The following is a 19,794-nucleotide window of genomic DNA, read 5'->3' as shown; positions in this document are numbered from 1 at the left end:
TGGCCAAAGTTGGAAGGATGGAGACTGGCAGAGTGTCTTGTCTTCGACCTCCACCTCATGGGGAGAAGGACTCAGCTTTTGGGCTCAGCCTTCAGGTTTCTGGCAAAGTTTACCAAGGTGAACTTTACCAAAGTGCTATTCACTTGGGTAAAAACTTTTTGAAAGGGCTTCTCCCAGGGAAGAAATCATATGATGTGTCCACATGTTCACATCTTTGTCTATGAAAGTGGCCCTCCCCTCCCTCTCCACCTGAATTAACTAGTCTGCTCGTAATAGCGAATGGCAGCCTCCTACCACAGCATAGATGTTCCATGGAGCGGTTTATCTTCAGGTGCCTGTGTCTGGCAAGAACATGGCTCCCAGGCATTTCCTGAGGTGGTAATGTAGGACAATAACATACATGATCTGTCTACCCAATGGTCAGTGCCTTGGCTGTCGTAGTGGCTGAACAGGGACATAGGCACAATGTCAGTTTCTTTCCATTGTTTTTATTTGGGAAACACCCTCACTCCATGGTTAGCATTTGACCTGGGTCCTCTGGAAGAGCTGAGGGCATAAACATCAGGGTCATGTTGGACAAGGTGGAACTCAGAGCTTGGCCACTTGCTTTCTAGGCACCCAGGGTTAAATTTTTTTACCTTTCTTTGCCTTCATTTCCTCACCTGTCAAATGGGGATGGTGCTATCTCCTGCCTTGTCAGATTATTTTAAGCACTTACTTAGCACTCAACAGAAAATAGCTAGGATTATTTGCCAGTCAAGTAGAACTCTTGCTTCTGAGAGCTCTTCTACCCAATCTCTGCAGAGCAGGAGCTTAAATTCTTTGAGCAGTTGATTATTTTGTGATTTATCTTCTGTGCCTCAGTTTCTTCCTCTAAACATGGTAATTATAATCATGCGAACTTCATAGGATCTCATAAGGATAAAAAGAGGCAATCCCACACATGCTATCAATTAGAGTATTGGCCCTATAGTTGCCACTCTAAAAATATGTATTGAAAAAAAAATATGTATTGAAAGGAGACAAATCTGGTTTAATGGTTGAGTTCTAAAGAAGTCAGAAAGAATTTTTTTTTAAATAGTTTGGTAAGGAAAGAGGAGATACAGGAATATGGGGTTGAGTTTTTTGTTCTTACTTTTGAAAACATTTTTATAGTTGCACATCATGTTCAGAAATGTTGGACAAATAGCATAGGCACATGACACTTCGTCCCTGGTGGCCTGATGGTGAAGTGCTCAGCCCTTTTTTCCTGGGTTTGGGAAGAGTAATCAAGGACACAATGGATTTGTGTATTAAGGAAACACTCCGCAGCTTGCATCTAGCCGCTTGACCATGCAAGGACTGTGGCCAGAGCCTACCCCAGGAAGCTCTCAGTGTGACTCAGAGCAGAGAAGCTGTCTTCTTGGCTCCAAATGTAAAGGTGGAGCAAGAGTTCAAGGGCAGGGTCAGGAAGTGGCGGATGGAGCCAGCACAAGGTATTCCTGTGGACTTGGGAGATTTATACTCCCACTGTCCATTGTTAGGGGGACAAAAATGGGCCCCGCCTTTCTCAGAATCCTGGTCAGTGTTTGTCAAACAGGAGTGTTTCAGTGAGCCATGGACCACACACCTTAAAAAACAAACTCCGCTTTATTAAACCCATGTGTTTGTGAATAGACAAAGCTAGATTCATACAACCACCCACATATTCTGTCAAATGAAACTTCGCCAAAGACCAAGCAGACAGCTCTCTATAATAATATGCCTTTGTATACAGGCTTGTGCTTTTTCAAAGAACTCGGGCATGCTTTGTTTTATTGGAGCCCCTCTTTTGAGAAAAAAATAGAAGAGCAGACATCATCCCCATTTACCAAATGAGGAAACAGGAGCATGCGGAGACCTTTTCTGTAAATTATTTTGTCTTCAAAAGTCACCATCAGCGATAGTTGCTGTACACACATATTTAAAATACTATAATTATGCTTACCCTAGATGGTTTTTTTAGGGTTTCCTTTTTCATGTGCACATGGAGAAGGGTGGGTTAAGGTTTTCAAATCATGGCATTATGTTTTGTTTCACCCAGACTTGCCTTCTTCTCTGGTTCCTGGCATGTGACTTTGGGGTCATGTTTGACTTTTCTTACAATGTAGAGGTGAGGGGGATGGGGCTATTGGTCCATCCGAAACTGTGAGATGCTGACGGCTGCGGTGATGCAATTCAGAAATGTTGAGCAAGGAGCTCTGAGTTTTGAAGGCCAGAGGTATCTCCGTTCAGTTGATCTGCCGTCCTCATAAGTGGTCTCTGAGCCTGAGCTCTCAGGCAATGACAGTGGACCTTGAGATTACCCAGCATTCCGTGGGTTAGCTGGGAATCCTGGGTTTGTTTACTTCATGCTTATTTTGAGTCTAGCATTGCTTTATCAAGGCTTTTGCTGAGCATAGAGGCCAAGAGAGTGGGCTCTTGAGCCAGAGAGCTGCAGATTTTGGAAAGCAAATGCGTGCAACTCCCAAACCTCAGTTTCTCCTCTGTAAAGCTGCCCCATAGCATTGTTTTTAGGAGCCAATGAGAAAATATATGCAAAGAGCCCAAGGACCCGGTCTGACTCTTAGCTTGTCCTCTCTCTGGCTTTGACAATGTAATAGCAAGTCTCCAGACCTCTTGGCTGCTCTGATCTCCTCTGTGGAATTGCCCACCACACTGAATTCCCATTTTTGCTTCAGATTCCATAATCTAAATAATTACGCCTGGAGGTGATTAGCTTCCCTCACCTCTTCCTCCCAGCCCTACCTCCCATTCTATTTAGAGTCTCAGTAGTTTCTGTCATCCCTCCATGGAGAGGGACTGGCATGGGAACCTACCCAGGTCAAAGATATTTTTCTCCAAGAACTGGTTCCTCTTTTAGAGAAAATAAAGCAGTTTGAACAAAGTAACAAAGGCTGTATTTGTGTATTTTGCTTTATGGAGCTGAAAATATCTGGTAAATTGATCCAGTGGGAGTAATAAATACACATTACTTTATCTTGTTCTTCATGTCCTATACCCCTGAGCCTTGATAGAACAACACCACTTAATAGACTTAAAAAAGAGTAATTATACTCATTGGTTGTGTGATTTTTCAGCCCTTCCAGCCCTGCCTGACCTTCTAATTTAGCTCACCGTGTCTAACTAATGCATTTATATTCATCTTTTATGAAGCATATATGGTACAGAATTGATTGGAGAGTCTTTCTCAAGCTGTCCTCCCAGGTCCCCAATCTGGTTAGTAGTAAGGAGACTGGGAGCTATCCATCTCTATACGTCCCCATGCAGAGATAACACGGATATGGGACTCGAAGCATTTTTTATCCTTTATGAAACATAATAAAAAGTATTTATTACAGTTTTACTTTAAAGCTTTTATACATTCTAGCATTATTTACAGCTAAATATGCAGGCAAAAGATGCGAGTGTTTTAAAAATGATTACTGTTAATGTTTCTGCTTGTCAGAAGTGCTTAAATTTTCCTGCACTTTGTCTAAAAACTTGGTACTGTTGCCTTTTAAGAACAACACATTTAAAAGATCTTGCAAGTCAGATTTGCAAACACTGCTGACAGTTTGTGATGAATGATATTGCAAAATTTGCAAGATGTTTGTCATTTCGCACAGCCGACATATTAAGGAACAGGATTAAGAAACTCGAAACCCCTACGGAAAACAACCATCCCAAACAAACCCCAGCCAAACCTTGAACCCAGAGAGCACACCAGAATCTCTCACCCGGGTTTTCTCTCCCAACTTCCCTCTCAGCTAGTGGAACCCAATTGTTCTCAGTGCATTTTCTCTCACCATATGGTCTCCTCATTACCATACACTAAGAGTCCATATGGGAAACTTGTGAAATGAACTGTATTCATTTTAACTGCCAGATGAGCAGCCTTTTGCTTTGCAAGCCTTGCTTAAGTCATCTGCTGTCTTCATGTTGTTATGGCAACACGGCACCAATAAAAAATTCTAATCTACTGTAAGTGATCACAGTATTTTAAGTGCTTGCCTGTAACTGCCCTCAAAGGGGCAGAGGCAGGAGGGCTTCTATTTATCCAAGGAGCTAAGGGTTGTTGCTCATTCCAGCAGGTGTCAGAGAAGAAGCTGGTAAGATGGGGTGGCCGGGGATTGGATGTGGATTGTCAGGGAAGAAGATTGCAGAGGGACAGATTGCAGGAAGGATGGATTGTAGGCCCGTTGGGTGGGTCAGAAAGCACACTGAATGTCAAACACCTTAGTCACTCTGGCAGACCCGCCACTCTGCAGGTGACAGGGAGCCCGCCATGAATAAAACTCAAGGTTGGGGACCCCTGGGGCAGCGAGTGCTCATAGTAGCCTCTCCTTCACTGACATTCGCAAACCTCAGTCGCCATGAAGCTGCTGTACATGGGAATTAGTCATTTCAAACACCAGGCTAATTAAGAGTCCCTTAAAGTAATGGAAGAAGGCAGCAACATCCTTAACTATAAATCATTTTCACCTCCGCGGGCCACATGATATGTTGCCTCTCTGTCGCTCTGTCTGTATTGAAAGTGAATGTTTATAGTCTCAGTTCATCAGTTCACATTAGCCTCATGCTGAATATTTAAACACAGAACAATTTGAACACACCATGAAGGAAGACAGTGACTGCACTTTCATTTGGAACAGCAAGGGCTCATCTAATAATAATTTAGTAAATCAGCCATTTAGTGGCTCAGTTGTGCGCTGCATCGTGCCAAATATTATTCAGTTCAACTGTACACTTGCAAAATTGAAATTCAGACTCCACTCACAGGTTCTGTTTTTGCTCTGAGGAGAGACGGGACCCAAAATCACCTTCCCTAAAGAGCGTTCGTGTTTAGCGATTTATCATAAATACAGAGCTGGGGCAAAATAAAACCAGAGTCGGCTGTATACAATGTATTCTAATTATGCTTTTATTGTTTTAGTCTTTATGCAAAGACGATCAGTAATTCAAAATCTGCAGTTGCATAAGTGAAAATACAAATAAGAAATCTCTGCCTAACCACATTGCCCCCTAGCAGAAAAAGGGGGTGACTAAGGGTTTCAAGAAGGGATAAAGAAAAACCCTGCGTCCTCGTTTTCCACACGGTGACATGTCTTCTCTTTCTCTCTCTCTCTCTCTCTCTCTCTCTCTCTCTCTCTCTCTCTCTCTCTCTCTCTCTCCCTCTCTCTCTCTTTCATCATCTGTATTTATTTATTTACCTTTTAAATTTAAGGAACCACTATCAATAATACATCCAGAAATGAGAGTGACCCTGTTCAAAAACACAGAAACAAATGCAAATGTTATGGTATATTCAGCTCTTGGAAAATATGTGCTCGAGTTTGATTCCAGGAAACATTCTGTGTTTTTGTCAAAAACACAAAGTATGGAATGCGGTCCATTTCCCCCTCCTTCTTCTGCATCTGCCAGAAAACTTACAGGCAAATTCCATCTCCTTATTTTGATAATGTGCTCAGTTTAGGAGCTTGGTAGCCACTCACACTTATATCACTTTTATCAGGGGAGGTAAACCCAGAACTGTGCACCTCTGGAATTATATATGCAGTCCTGTGTGTGTGTGTGTGTGTGTAATGCACATGCTTGTACATATTTTTTTCCCTGGGAAAAGAATCACTAAAAGGCCCCCTGGTCCCTGCAAAATAATGATAATTCTTACTTCCTTAGATTATTTAATGTTTAACTGTTTTTTTTTTGTAGTAAATTATTCTTCCTGTTATTACTGTATCATGCCCATTTTAGAGATGAGGAAACAGGTTCAGAAAAGTTCAGAGCTGTTTATGCAGCTAGAAAATAGAAAATACAGAGGGGGGCAATGGTGCATGTCTATAATCCTAGAGGCTCAGGAGGCTGAAGCAGGAGGATTACAAGTTCAAAGCCAGCCTCAACAACTCAGAAGCCCTCAGCAACTTAGCAAGACCCTGTCTCAATATAAAAAAAAAAGGGGGGTAGGGATGTTGCTCAGTGGTTAAGCACCCCTGGGTTCAATTCCCCAGGACACCCCTCCCCCCACAAAAAAAGAAAGAAAGGAAAAAAGAAATTACTGCCTTATTATACTTCCTCACCATTTGTCCATGCAGAATCATCTACAGTGTTCTGCAAATGGAATTACAGCTCAAACATAACACTCAAGACACGCTATCCACATCGACTTCAAGAATGTACATATTTGCCAAATTTCTTTGAAATATAACCGGGGCTTATCAAAATGCGGCTGGCTGTTGCTTGCTGAGCACTAACTGTAGGTAATCTCCTGCACAGGGTCCTGGGGTGCCAGATTAATCCTGTTTTACCTATGAGGAAATGGAGGCGTGTGTTTGCACTTTGTAGAAGTGGCAGAGCAAGGACTGCAGCCAAGTCCATGGGGCTCTGGAGCCAGTGGCAGTATCCAAGCACAGCCTCCTAAGATGAAGCAAAAAGAATTTTAAGGAGAGACAGTTTTGCAAACTAATCTCAAAATCCCTCAAGCTTGGTTGGGAGGAGGAGGAAGTGGTAGCATTGACTGAGGTTAGCTCACAAATGGCTGAGCTAGGCGAAAGTAGCAGCAAGAATTAAAAACACACACACAGACAAACCTTGGAGATCGCTCTTTTTCTCTTTAGCTGCAGAGTCATTGTGGTGGGAAATTCTAAGAACACTTCTCCAACAGCTGAGCTCTGGAACTCTTTCAAGTTCTTTTTTAGCACTGAGCTCTTGATGAGGAGGATTCAATGTAACCTACTTCATGTCACACTGGGTGTACAGAGGCATTGAATGTAATTACTCGTGAGTTTAAGAAGAAGTAACAGGAAGAACCGGGGCAAACTCATTTCCACTTCCCAGCCATCCAACATCCGCCTCTTAAAGATGAAAACCCTTAGGAGTAGAGATGCTGCAATGGCTGAAGCTTTGCTCATAGTATCTGCCCTGAGTAACACTTCAATTAAGCATTTAAATAGTAAGTACCGAACCCCAGCAGTCTTGAGCCAGTGAATTTTAATTGCAGCTGCACTCAAGACCATCTGTAAAGCCCTGGGAGTCATGCTTTACAGATATCATTCACCTGGAGGTACGTGTAATAACCAATGATGTGCAACAATTTAAGAAACAAAAGCAAACTCTTATTTATTTATTTATTTATTTATTTATTTTGTTCTCTGAATGTGCTACAAGTGTAGTGTAATTCTAGCAGGACTCATAGCGCTTATTCAAAACTGTAGTAGGTGTCCACAAACAGAAATGGACACATATGTTTTTCTAACACACGCCAGTCACATGCATCTACACGCACATATGTACACCTGGCTAATTCACCTCTGTGTGTACTCGGAGATCCTACTTTCTGCCGTGCCCCAGGGAAAGGGAAGCCTTGGCCAAAAAACAAAGAGAAACAGAAGTAGTTAATTTGGGGCTTTTTTTTTTTCTCCCCCTTTTCTTTTCTGAACATCCAGGCTTTGGTGACTTAAAGGTGACTTAAAAGATTTTCAAGGGTAATTTTGACTCGAGGCAGTTTTTGTTTCATGTGCTGACTTTACAACCTACCCCTGAAAAAGGCGCCTCTGTCCAGAGCTTTCTCTTTCAGCAGTCTTTTATCCTGATCAGAAAGTCGATTTCCAAGGCCACTCTGCAGGACCCAACCCAGAGCGTTGGTCTTAAACCAGGACAATGAATTGGAATAAGAAGAGCCGACCAAAGGTGACTGGGTTCAGCTCTGTACCACACGGCAGGTCGTGCCTACGACGGGGCAGACACCATTTTTCACTGAATTTGTGGCAGGAAGCACCCCAGGTTCCCATTCACCAATTACCATGCCACCATTTAGAGGAGAAGTCCAGGAGACCAAAAAGAGGAGGAGGAACGTGGTCCTAAGTCTTCTCAGGAAGAAGACCTGGTTGTGCAATTTATACTTAACTGCTGACACCTGAAAGCCGAACATTTTGGTAAAATGAATCAAGTTGTAATGTTTCTTTTATGAGATCCCCTGGCAGGAGAGGGAGGCTTGGCCCCTCATGGCGCCCAAGCTCCGTTATCCATCATAGCAAAGCCAGCTGTCCTAGCCAGCTTTTCAGAGGTCACCCAATCGAACCGGCAGCTCTTACAACTATATTATTGCTTACGGAACAGTAATTGAGGCACCAGATAAAAATTACCTGGTCTAATAGGCAGCGAACAATTTTCACTCAATAAAATTATAAGCCAAATCATTCATTTCATAACACTCTGGCTAATTTATTTGTTGACCTTTTAATATCCATAGCTCTTCAGTGGTATTAACTGCAACTCAGACAAAATCTCTTGTTCATTTCACTTTCATTGATTTTTTTTTTCCATTGAGGCAATAACAGCTGCTTGAAAACAGCCTTTTTCTTTCCACTGTAAAAGTCAATCATGTAAGTTGGTATGTCTTACGTTGATATGGCTGCGTTAGCTTACAACCTACTTTAATTTCACATGACCCTACACCACATTTTTAACAAAGGCAGAGCTCTCTGGTGGACCTCCAGCCACACTGGGTGATGACACATAATCATATGTTTGAGAAATACGAGGGCTGTCATCTCATCTGAACATAAAATCAACTTTAAAATTAGAAGAGGACCAGAAGGCCCTCCTGCATTTTCTCTAGAATGCTTTTGAAGCCTTGGCCTCTGGTAATAACCACAGTAGACTTTCAAAATATTGAATCTCTCCGTTCTAGAAATTGCTACAGATTTTGATTGCGGTTTGAATCTTGCTTTTCTCTACAGACTGTAGACAAGTAGGCACTCGAGGATTCTGTAGGGCACCCCCAGGTTCAGCTGACGCAAAAATACTATGAAGTCTTTAGAATGCACAGTTGTAAAATATAATTGTTACACATTTGGCATTTTATGCCTCCCTAGAAGTAACCACTTGCTACCTACACCTCCTCTGTGCTCCTTTCCATTTCAATTTACTCTAAAGTGGTCCTTAGCCATAATGAGAATGCCCCTTTCAACAGAAACATGTTTAATTATATCCATGCTAAATGTAAGTGACTCTTCTCAGTCACAGGGCTTCTGAGTAAAGATTGTTTAAAGTGTCACACTCCAGGCTTCTAATGATGTGCACTAAGCTCTATTTCAAGAAGTTCATATTACAAGAAGAATAAAAAATTTGGGGAATGTCTCAGAGGATCGGAAACTGAACAGTGCCCAAGTGTTATTTTGGTTTGTTTCCCCTCTATCCCTCGCTGCCCTCATTATACTGATTTTTTAGAATGCAGAGTCCTAAGAGTGTGGAATTTTCCATTTGGCTGAATAAACACAAAGGAAGTTAGGATATAAAACCACGCTCAGAAATACATCTTGGTACAACTGGCATTTATCACATTGTACATCCAGCTCCGTGGGAAGTGGGCTACAAGAAACATCCAATCAGGTTTTCAGCGTTTGGACTTTCCGGTCAGTAGTGCCACCCAAAGTTTCCAAAGCAAATGGGGGAAGAGGCAGGACTGAAATTCCGGTGAGCTGGGTGGGCACAGTGTAGGCCCCGCTGTAAACTCTGGGTGAAGAGGCCAGCGAAATCAATGCTGACTCCATTGATAGATGCTTATCCTTTCTAAATCAGGAGTGATTTTGCCACTCCACCGTATTTTACGTTGCTGATATGTGGACTGCTGCATTTCCAGCCCCTGATAAGGCAAAGCAGATTGCTGATAAATAAGTGTCAGGGAAATTTGCAGTAACAATCAAGTATTGCATTTCTTTCTCAGGAATCACCCAACTCAACTTGACTTTGATAATTAATGCTTGTAGTTTTATCTTCTGTATTATTCTACATCCCTCAGAACATTATTTTCCAGTTAGGTGAGCACAGGCCAAGCATGGATTGTCCTCTCAAATTATGGATCCAAACCTGAATTTAATTTTATGAGTTCCCAGAGTTTCAAAATCTGATTCTGATACTTGAGAATTAATGTCATGTTGGTAAATGGCATACACTGTCTTCGTGGGGTAACCAGTACATGCTGTGTGCAAAATAAAGTTCAGACCATCTCCCCTGTTCCTTTGGGTCAAGTTACTCAAAATATGAATTGGATTTATGAATGGATCCAATAGTGGCCAATTAGACAACCTTCTCCTCCATCCTGGAGAGTTAGAAGGAGCCAGTGACTATGAGCTTATTGGCTGTATATTTGTGGTCAAAAGCTAAAAAGACTCCCGAGGATGGTGAATAGTCTTCAGAGATTTTATTATCATGAAATAGGAAGAGAGATGAGTTAGCTATGTCTGCATATTTGACACCATATGCTTAGTTCTCAAGGTGGCTTTCTGAGAATGTGTAAATACCTAAGTATTTTTAAGGTCCTGAAGGTACAATTAATAAAAGGTTATTGTATATCAAGAACAAGCTCTTGTTGTTAGCAGCCTATAACTTGAGATAATGTACTAGATATGATTCATTATATTCATCACAAAATTAAAATGTAAGCATGGATTTGTGGCTCAGTGGTGGAGCTCTTGCCTGGCACGAGCGAGGCCCTAGGTTCAATCCTTAGCACCAAATAAAAATAAATAAAATAAAGGTGTTGTGTCCAACTAGAAATAAAAAATATTTTTTTTTTACAAAAAAGCAGGAGTAAAATAGATTTATAAAAAAAGACATTAAAAAAACTCAACAGTGATCACAACTTGACCTTTGGGAATTTATATATTGATTAAAGAGTCTGGAGCCAAATGGAACACCAAATTTAAGTCTTCTGCTTTTATTACTTGTACCAACTATCTGACAGTCATTTCAACATATGAATTAGCCATATACTTTTGAAAGTCAGCACTGGTATCTTAGAATAAACTTCAGCAAGAATGTCTCAAGGCCCAAGTTTTACCTAGCATTGTTCTTGGAGCTTAGAGAAGGAGATTGAGACATGTACTTGCCCTCAACAAGAGTCTCCAGTGTATCTGTAGAGGGCGGTGAAGGGTGGTTACACTCAAACTGTTTCTTACAGCCCAGTGTCTCCTTGAGTCTCTCCAATATTTCTGTAGATCTAAATAGAATTTATATGTCATATCCACATTTTTCCTCTATAGTCCCCCACTCACATCAGAGTGGGGCAGAAGGACCCAGAGCATGGACCAGGTGTCATGCTGGGTGATGTAGAAGGTCAACACTCTTTTTCAGAGGAATGAAATACATGAGGAGATGGGGTATCACTAAAAGTAGAATTATTTCTGATAGAATAGAAGTTCTGTTTCTTAGAGTTCATGCTTTTATACCCGACAGACCTGGGGTGGAATCCCTGCTCGGCCACTCATCAGAAAGAACATTAGCTGATCTTTCTGAGTCTCAGTTTCCTCATTTGCAGAATGGTAATATGAACAGCACGTTCAGAGGCTCTGTGAAGATGGAGGGAGGTCACGTTCCACTTTGAATAAATGATAGCTCTCCCTTTCATTCCTCTACCACTGCTGCTACCTTCTGGAAAGGGCTTGGGAGGAATGGAAGGCACTGTGGCTGGGCACTGCAAAGAAAGGAGGGAAAAAAATGAAAGAAGGAATGGCCAAAGGAGGAGGGTATGGAGAAAGGAAGGGGCCCAGTGCTTTGCTTCTAGGCTGGGGAGGAGGGACTGGACCAGAATAGAGAGCAGTTCTTCAGAGGCACAGGGAGAGGAGACCAGGTGAAGAGGGCAGAACCAGAGGACCAAGGTGACCTTGGATAACCCTAGAACCCGCAGCTCAGTGCTGGGAAACACCCTACCTTGAAAGTTGCTGGAGAATAATATTCAAAAGTATGGCTGGGGCAATTAAAAGCTCAAAAATTATTTGCCAACTGATAGGGCTGCAGCTTCTCTTTGTGTGTGTAGCCCATTCAGATTCTTTCTTTCTTTCTTTCTTTCTTTCTTTCTTTCTTTCTTTCTTTCTTTCTTTCTTTCTTTCTTTCTTTCCAGGGGACTGAACTAAGAGGCACTCGACCACTGAGCCACATTCCCAGCCCTATTTTGTATTTTATTTAGAGACAGGGTCTCACTGAGTTGCTTTAGTGCCTCGCCATTGCTAAGGCTGGCTTTGAATTTGCAATCCTCCTACCTCAGCCTCCCGAGCCACTGAGATTACAGACATGTGCCACCACCCTGGGCCCTGAGCAGCATTTTTTATTAAAAATTTTCAAAGTCATTAGTACTAAGCGTGGTTATACTCAAACTGTTTCTTACAACCCAGTTTCTTCTTGAGTCTCTCCAATATTTCTGTAGATCTAAATAGAATTTATATGTCATATCCACATTTTTCCTCTAAAGTCCCCCACTCACATAATCACTGCAAGAGAGGTGAAGCCAAATTTTGATGGTGAGAGGAAATAGATTAGTACAAAATTGTTGCTTTTAAGGAATAGCCATTTTCTGTTTCTTTAAGAGAGAAGATCTGAGGCCATGAAAAGAAAAAAATAGTTTAACTCAGGATGTAGATTGGAGAACAAGCTTTCTGTCTTTAAGGAGGCTCTAGGGCTTTTCAATATTTAGAATACAAGCATTTGTCTTTTTAATTCCCAAATGGGATTTTTTTTCCAAGTCCGAGGATAGGATTAATTATCTTGGTAGAGTCTAATCTCTACTCTCATGTTTGAAACTGCAAGCAGGGAGACGTTTTAAACATTATGAAAAGAAGAGAAAATCTCTCCTGACAAATAAATGCCTTGAAAAATTAGATATTAGTACTTTCCAAGTGCTTTTTCTTTTTAGAAATACTAAAATTGAATATTAGAATTGAAGGATCCTTATACTACACTCCTTCTTAATGCCACAAAAATAGGACTTTAGGAATAATTTCAGAGACAAAAGATTATATGAAATACCCAGTTCTTCTCCTTATGGGAAGCTTCTTTCTTTTTTTTTTTTAACATCCTAGGCTCAATCATTTCCTAATGTGAAATTACAGAATTTTCAAATTACCATATAAAACTGCAAAAAAATTACACTTGTGACCACAGAAGAGATAGCATATACTATCAATTTGATTTTTAAAGACATACATCTTTTATACTACCTGTCATTTTTATAATGCCTTTTACAAATTTAATCAATACATTTTAACATTCTATATACTTTAAGTGCAATATACAATAAATATTCAAGTTTCATCTTAAACATGCTTTAGCCTTTAAATTGTTAAAACTGCAGTGCCCTTTCAATCTACTTACATAATGTCATAAAATATACATTTCAAGGTAAATGAAGTCAGCTACTTCAATTTAGTCCCTCAAACTGGTAGTAAATGAGAGGTTAACACCATGGTGCCAAACCCATTATTGAGTAAATTTAGCACCTTGGACAGCTCTGTAAAATCTTTATTGCTTTCCTGACCTGCTCGTCATGTTCTGTCTGTGTGTTCAGTGGCTCTCAGCTCTGATTGAAAGGCAATATATTAGATCCCCAACACAAACACGCTTGGGGGCTAGTTCACTGGGAACGTAATGACATCGAGGTGAGAGCAATTTTCTGGTCACCGAAATCCAAGCACCTTGCAGGTCTGTCGCACTAACTCATGGAGGACCCAGAAATGTCCTTTCTCCTTCCCATTTGCAGAAATAACAAATATCAGTATTGGCAGTACTGAACCAAATGGGGGTCTCCCTTGAACCCTAAGTTGATACCACAGTGCAGGGCATTTTCAAATGGGTGGGATATCATGGAAGGACACAGCTTCCAGAACTAGAAAGCCAGGCTCACTCTCCTCGCATTCAAGACTGCTGGCCTGAAGCAGTATCGTGCTGAACACACACTTGTGGCAATGTGAAGAATGGAAGAACAGGTCCTGCCATCATGGATAAGAGCAGAAATGCAACTTTAGGAAACAAGATTCACGTGCTTTGCTTTCAGAGGATCAAATACCCAGTGAATTCTGTTGCTGAAAAACGTGGTCACCGAAAATATATAAGATGAAGATACATAATATGCTTCAAAAGATGGTATTTTTTTTTAGGTCTACAAAAATCTTCAAAATTGTGGAGTAATTTTTTAACTTCCCTCTTCCCTCATTCTTTGAAATCAATTAAAATAGTTAAAATATAACTTAGTCCTCAATTATAGTGTTGCAAAAGCAAAGTTCCCAAGCGCACTGCCTTAGCATCCCTCTCATGCTTTTGACAAACTTGTATTTTTCCCCCTAAAATGGAAAGAAAGAAAAATACCTTCTCTGCCAAGCCCAAACATTGGCATAAATATTTATTTGAAGAAATAAATGAACATAAACCCAGAGAAGTCAAATCTTAGTAAATAAACTAACTTGATCCTGTTTTTGTTTTAATCTTTCCTAAGAGCCAGATAAAGCCGTGAGGTTTTAGCAAAAGCATCACAAGCTGAATTTGATCTGAGGATAGGGTTTAGTGTGCCCACACCGTAGTGAATTATTAACTGCTGTGGTCAGACAATACTGCAAACAAAAAGTGGTAAATTATCTTGTAGCTTGCATTAAAAAGTAAAGAAATGATTTCAGATATATTGGTTCAAACTCCATTGATTATATAATGCTTTTCACTCCCTATGTGGAAAATAACTGAATTGTTTTATACAGGGGGTCTAACCGCTTAAGGCAAGCATAAATGTTTATTGAGAACTGAAAACCCCTCTATCTCATTTTTGAATTTAGGACATTATATATGTCATAAGTAGTTACGGCAGTATGACAACTGTTTTATCTTATATTATAGAGAATTTAAAATTGAAAAATGCTAATATGTATCTAAAAGCTTGTCATTTCAAGAGTTGTTCAAGGATTTTTGAAGAGGCTCTGGTGACAGCAAAATGAACGCAATTATTTCCCTATTTTCTGATCAGTGTCTGCAGTCTGTGAAAATTGAACGACTCTGCTTCTCTTATGCTGAACTCCATTGTGTGAAACGTTTAAAGTTAAACTTCTGTCTGAAACTTTACCAACAGCAGGAAATAGTAAACAGAGCTTCCTGAGCATCACCTCGGGTAATCACACCCAGCTCTTTGGTTTGGTTCTCTGCTAAGCCTGCATTTTTACTTGCATCAAACTTTGCTTTCCTTTTCAGATTCTAGTATAAATGAATCTGTAGGTAATTAGGACATAAAGAAGAAGGAATCGTTTCTTTTTATCAGAAGAAAAAAAAAACTACCACTGGGTGCACTTTGATGGAACACCCCACATTATTAGAACTATGGAAGCTAAATGTAGAAGCCCCCTTCATGAAAAGAGGGAGGTATTGTATTTTTTTTTTTGTCAGCCAGAATGAGCAGCAAAGCATACATCGAGGATGAGAATGAATGAGCAAAAGAGGAAAATGACAGAAAAGAATACTGAAATAGCAAAGAATTGTGGTAAGAGACACAGATGCTGCTAGTCATGAGAATTTCTTTTTAGAGAGGGGTTTCTGGCATACTCCCTTACACCACAGCTTGGCCATACAGGAGAGATAAACAAAAGAAGTTCAATGCTACATGCTTCTAGTAGCTGAAGATTGATTGGAAATCCCTTGAAAATGACCTGTCTGATAAGGTCATGGTTCCTGGAATAAGCAATTAAGTGCAAAATAAACACATCTTAGGGATTCATAACATGCACTGAATGACATCGATTGTAGTAATCTAGTAAATGACCTAGGAATTGTATTCAGCAATAAACATATGAGTGCTTTATCGTGCCCATGGCAGACTATCGAGTGATCTATTTTATCTTGCAGTACCAATGATGCTCACCTTTTGACTCGATTAAGTGTGTATGTGAACAAGGATAAATTGGTGATTTAACACCAGTCTGGGGATCCCTGAGCTACTGCTTTTATAACCATGCCTTGGCAAAGTAGAGCCAAGAGGACCGGAACATGATCATGTGAAAAGATAAGGACAACCTGCCTCCGTTCAGAGCACTGTATCTCCTTTTCTTTTGACAGGAGGTGATACTCAAAAGGGCTGCGGATCTGGTGGAAGCACTGTACGGCATGCCGCACAACAACCAGGTGAGTCTGGGTGTCTACCCTTGTGGATGTCCTCGTTTAGTTGAGGATCTCGGATTCTTTATAGTAGGAGAAAGCACAAAAGATATAAAAGGCATGTGCATGAGTTAGGAGGATAAGTAATTCAGACAGGACATGGTGTAGGGCTCTTCAATTCTTTCCTTTTATTTGCAAATCTTTTATTGCCTTCTCTATGGAGTCATATTCCTTTACCAGGAAAGAAATATTTCGTGTAAAACTAATCTCTACTGGGAAGGTACTTCGTAATTGAAGAAGAGAGTTGCTGGTGCTTCATTTTTACTTCTCTCAGGTTTTCAAGCAAATTTCGGAGGAGAAGGGAGTTTAATTTCTCCTCCTAAAAAGTACAGTGAGGTCTGAATAGAACCGTCCATTTCTGTTTCAAGAGCAGCTCTGCATATGGAATTCAGTTTGCTTTGGAACCTGAATCTGACAAATCCTTCATCTGTTTTCCTGAGTCAGTGTTCGGGCACACACCAAACTAACACTTGGGCTCCCAGCCCTGTCCTTTACAGCAGTAGGGGACATGAATTGCAGCTCCCCATCATGCAGTGACCTCAAAGCTCCTGGGTGTTACTAGTGGAGAGGTGAAATCCCAATGGACTTCAAGAGTTCATAAATGGCACCTCAACTCTGCCCTTAAGTGAGGCCTTTGCTTTTCTGGGCCTCAGTTTCCCCATTTGTGATCTGGGTGTGGTAATGAGGATACTGGGGTTTCTCAGCAGGGATGCAGAAATTAATATGGTGAGCCGTTGTGGAAAGCCCTGAGCACGGTGCCTGGAAGAGAGTAAGCACTGAGAAAGGGTCTTATTGGGACTGTGACTGGGGCTAACTAAAGGGGATGTTCCTTTGACTTTTCAGGAAATTATTCTGAAGAGAGCAGCTGACATTGCAGAGGCCCTGTACAGTGTTCCTCGCAACCACAACCAGCTCCCGGCCCTTGCTAACACCTCGGTCCATACAGGGATGATGGGCGTGAATTCCTTCAGTGGACAACTGGCCGTGAATGTCTCCGAGGCATCACAAGCCACCAGTCAGGGTCAGAGCTGACTCCCTTCCTCCCTCCCACTTCCCTGCCCTTCCAACCTCAGGCTCTCCACAACGTTTGTTTGACATCAGTTTTTAATTTTAAAAAGTTGTTTTCTTCCCAAAGGGGAGATTCCTAGTTCACGTGCATTGACATTATTGTAGAATTTTCCTTCTACTCTCGCATCTGGAAATGGGGCAAGGGACTCGAAAAGCCTCATGCATGTAGCCACCTCTGCATTTGACTGTTCACCATAAACCATGAATGACAGATCACAAAGAGGGCTGGAATTAAAGTTCCGAGGGGCCAAAACACATCATTCTTACCCAGGGAAGAGGAACCTGTTAACTCCAGGGTGCATCTCTTAGATTGGTATTTATTTCTGCTCCAAAATGATAATTTATAGGCCCTGCATTGCCACTTCTCACAGCCCTGCTAAGTATTTATGATCTCCTAAGAAATGTGTCTTTTGCTCGCTTCCCATTTTAATCACAGAGCTAGCACCACCAACCCACGCACATGAATCACCCAATCCCTTCCCTCTGGGTGGTGGCTAGGACTGCCACCACCTGAACACCACCCTCACCCCTGGTTTTGTCTCTACCCCTCAGGTTTCACCCGCAACTCAAGCAGCGTGTCACCACATGGGTATGTGCCGAGCACCACCCCCCAGCAGACCAACTATAACTCTGTCACCACGAGCATGAACGGCTACGGCTCTGCCGCCATGTCCAATTTGGGCGGCTCCCCAACCTTCCTCAACGGCTCCGCTGCCAACTCGCCCTATGCCAGTAAGTAGACATGTGTCCTGCACCTTCTCCCTACAAGAGCCCACTGGGTAGGGCTGCTCAGTCTGAGGGTCCTCTGCTGCAAGGCATGCCCTCCCATGATGCTGTTAAAGCACCATCATCTCCAGCAGAAATCTCTCACTGCCCTGCTCACCTTCTACCCCAAAGTGTCCTTCCAAGAGTCATAATTTTGCTGCAACAGATCATGTCATCCCAAGAACCCACACTTGGAGTCAGAGGGCAGTAGTCAGTTGGCACTGCTTCTACCAGTTACTAGCTAGAGACCCTGAGCAAGTTCGTTTCCTTCCCAGCCCTCAGTTTTCTCATCTATAAAATAGGGAAGGAGCTAGTGTCCACCCCATCCAGTGCTACAAGGCATGGAAAAGATAATGCTCACAATGAGTTTGCCCCAAGTCCTGGCCCATGAGAGGCACGTTCAAAAATCCAAGTCATAATCACAATTATGGAAAGATAATAAGGGACGGTGATTCTGTAGTAACAACAACCCAAAGCTTAACATCTCCTCTTAAGGAATACCACTTATTTATTTATTAATGCTTGGATTTTTCCCATTTGTATTTAGTGTGTTCTTAAAATATGTATATACATGTGTGTGCATGCATATATATTTCCATTCATTTTTTAGTACCTTGTCCCTGTCTTAAGGAAGTTTAGCTTAAAGGATTTGTTTGGGTACAGTATTCAAATTGTATCTAAAGAACCTCAAAAATTGGCGCCTTTATGTATAACATACATCTAAAGAGCCACAACACATTACCATCTCTCTCTATAAAATGTTATGGGTCATAACAACCTTTTGATCTCCCTCTATGCATCTTTACATAGATAACCAAGTTCATCTTGGACGTGTCTTCTGATGTATAAATGGGGTCAAACTTGTAAACATCTATAGGAGGACAGATGTGTGCTGTTAAATGAAAGAATATTCATGATTTTTAAAGGAAAACCTTTAGCTAAAAATGCTAAAAACTGCTGTCCTCTGTTGTAGTGGAAATGTGAAGTATGAAAATCCTTTGAAAGAGAAAAGTTCATTGTTGACCTCTAAGAGAGTTATTTCTAAAGGCTTACTTAGGTCTTTCACTTTCTGGCTGTGTGGAATTCTATAATTCTATTTTATTTTCTTGGAATTAGCAGTTTGTTGAACATTTAAAAAATCTCCAAATAATCTGCATGTAGTGTTTATCTGCTCAGGAGTCAACACTTGGGGTCAGTTTCACATCAGATTTTGATGTATTGAAAGACACTTTCCCACAGATCTATCACTTCTGTGTTCTCTCATCTATTCAATCAGAAAATGTTTCAATCATGACCTGAAAATTAAAAGGTGGCATTCTTAATTAAATCAATAAACTAATTGCTCTATGGTAGCAATTCAATTTAGGGGCTTGGGTTGTTCCCCTCAAGCCTGTGCACACCCAGCGAATCCAGTCTGAGATTGCATCTGTCAGACTGTGAAACTTCGAACATTTAATTTCCATTAATTGATTTCTTCAGTGCTCACAAATATAGTATTAAATTCTCAAACAGGCTCTCAGATGGGACGGTTTTATCTGCATAAATGCAAATAAAACAATAAACACAAAGCCCAGCTGATTTGAATTTTTGCCTCTATGATATTTAATTATTCATAAACCACTCATGTTGAAAAATTCCAACAGAATAAAAAAATAAAATAAGACATTCTACTGGTGAGCACACTTTTGGTGTGGTGGCTGATAACTAATAATGTTATAACAAATGGAGCTGCGTGACTATTTTTTACCCCTTCCTCTGTTAACCTCCCCCCAAATTCCCCACCTCTAAATACACATAATGATCGCATTTGCCAACGAGATTAATTGCCTTCCTCAGTGAACCAGCAGGATTTCAAGTCTACGAATATTTAAAAATCAACTCCAGTGCAGGAGTTTTGCAATTTAAATGGGTGTTATTATTGAACGTATTTTCACATTTACAAATCCTAAGAGATGTATAAAAATGCTGGCCTCATTAAAAGAAAAAGTACAGTTTAGAAAATGT

The 19,794-nt window shown here is 41.0% G+C and overlaps 1 protein-coding gene across 4 annotated transcripts in view; it reads left to right on the top strand.

The window, feature by feature from the left end:
* Ebf1 (EBF transcription factor 1) overlaps window positions 1-19,794 on the top strand; it is a 377,056-nt gene that overhangs the window by 343,984 nt on the left and 13,278 nt on the right. For all 4 annotated transcript variants that reach the window (XM_026388301.2, XM_026388300.2, XM_026388299.2 and 1 more), the window contains exons 12-14: window positions 15,859-15,924; window positions 16,801-16,978; window positions 17,578-17,757. In XM_026388301.2, the coding sequence (XP_026244086.1) occupies window positions 15,859-15,924; window positions 16,801-16,978; window positions 17,578-17,757 (424 nt within the window). The remainder of the gene's footprint in view (window positions 1-15,858; window positions 15,925-16,800; window positions 16,979-17,577; window positions 17,758-19,794) is intronic.

This window comes from Urocitellus parryii, chromosome 1 (assembly GCF_045843805.1).
Source record: "Urocitellus parryii isolate mUroPar1 chromosome 1, mUroPar1.hap1, whole genome shotgun sequence".
Lineage (NCBI taxonomy): Eukaryota > Metazoa > Chordata > Mammalia > Rodentia > Sciuridae > Urocitellus > Urocitellus parryii.
Note: the sequence above shows the minus strand (reverse complement) of the source record. Positions and strands in the feature narration are given on the sequence as shown.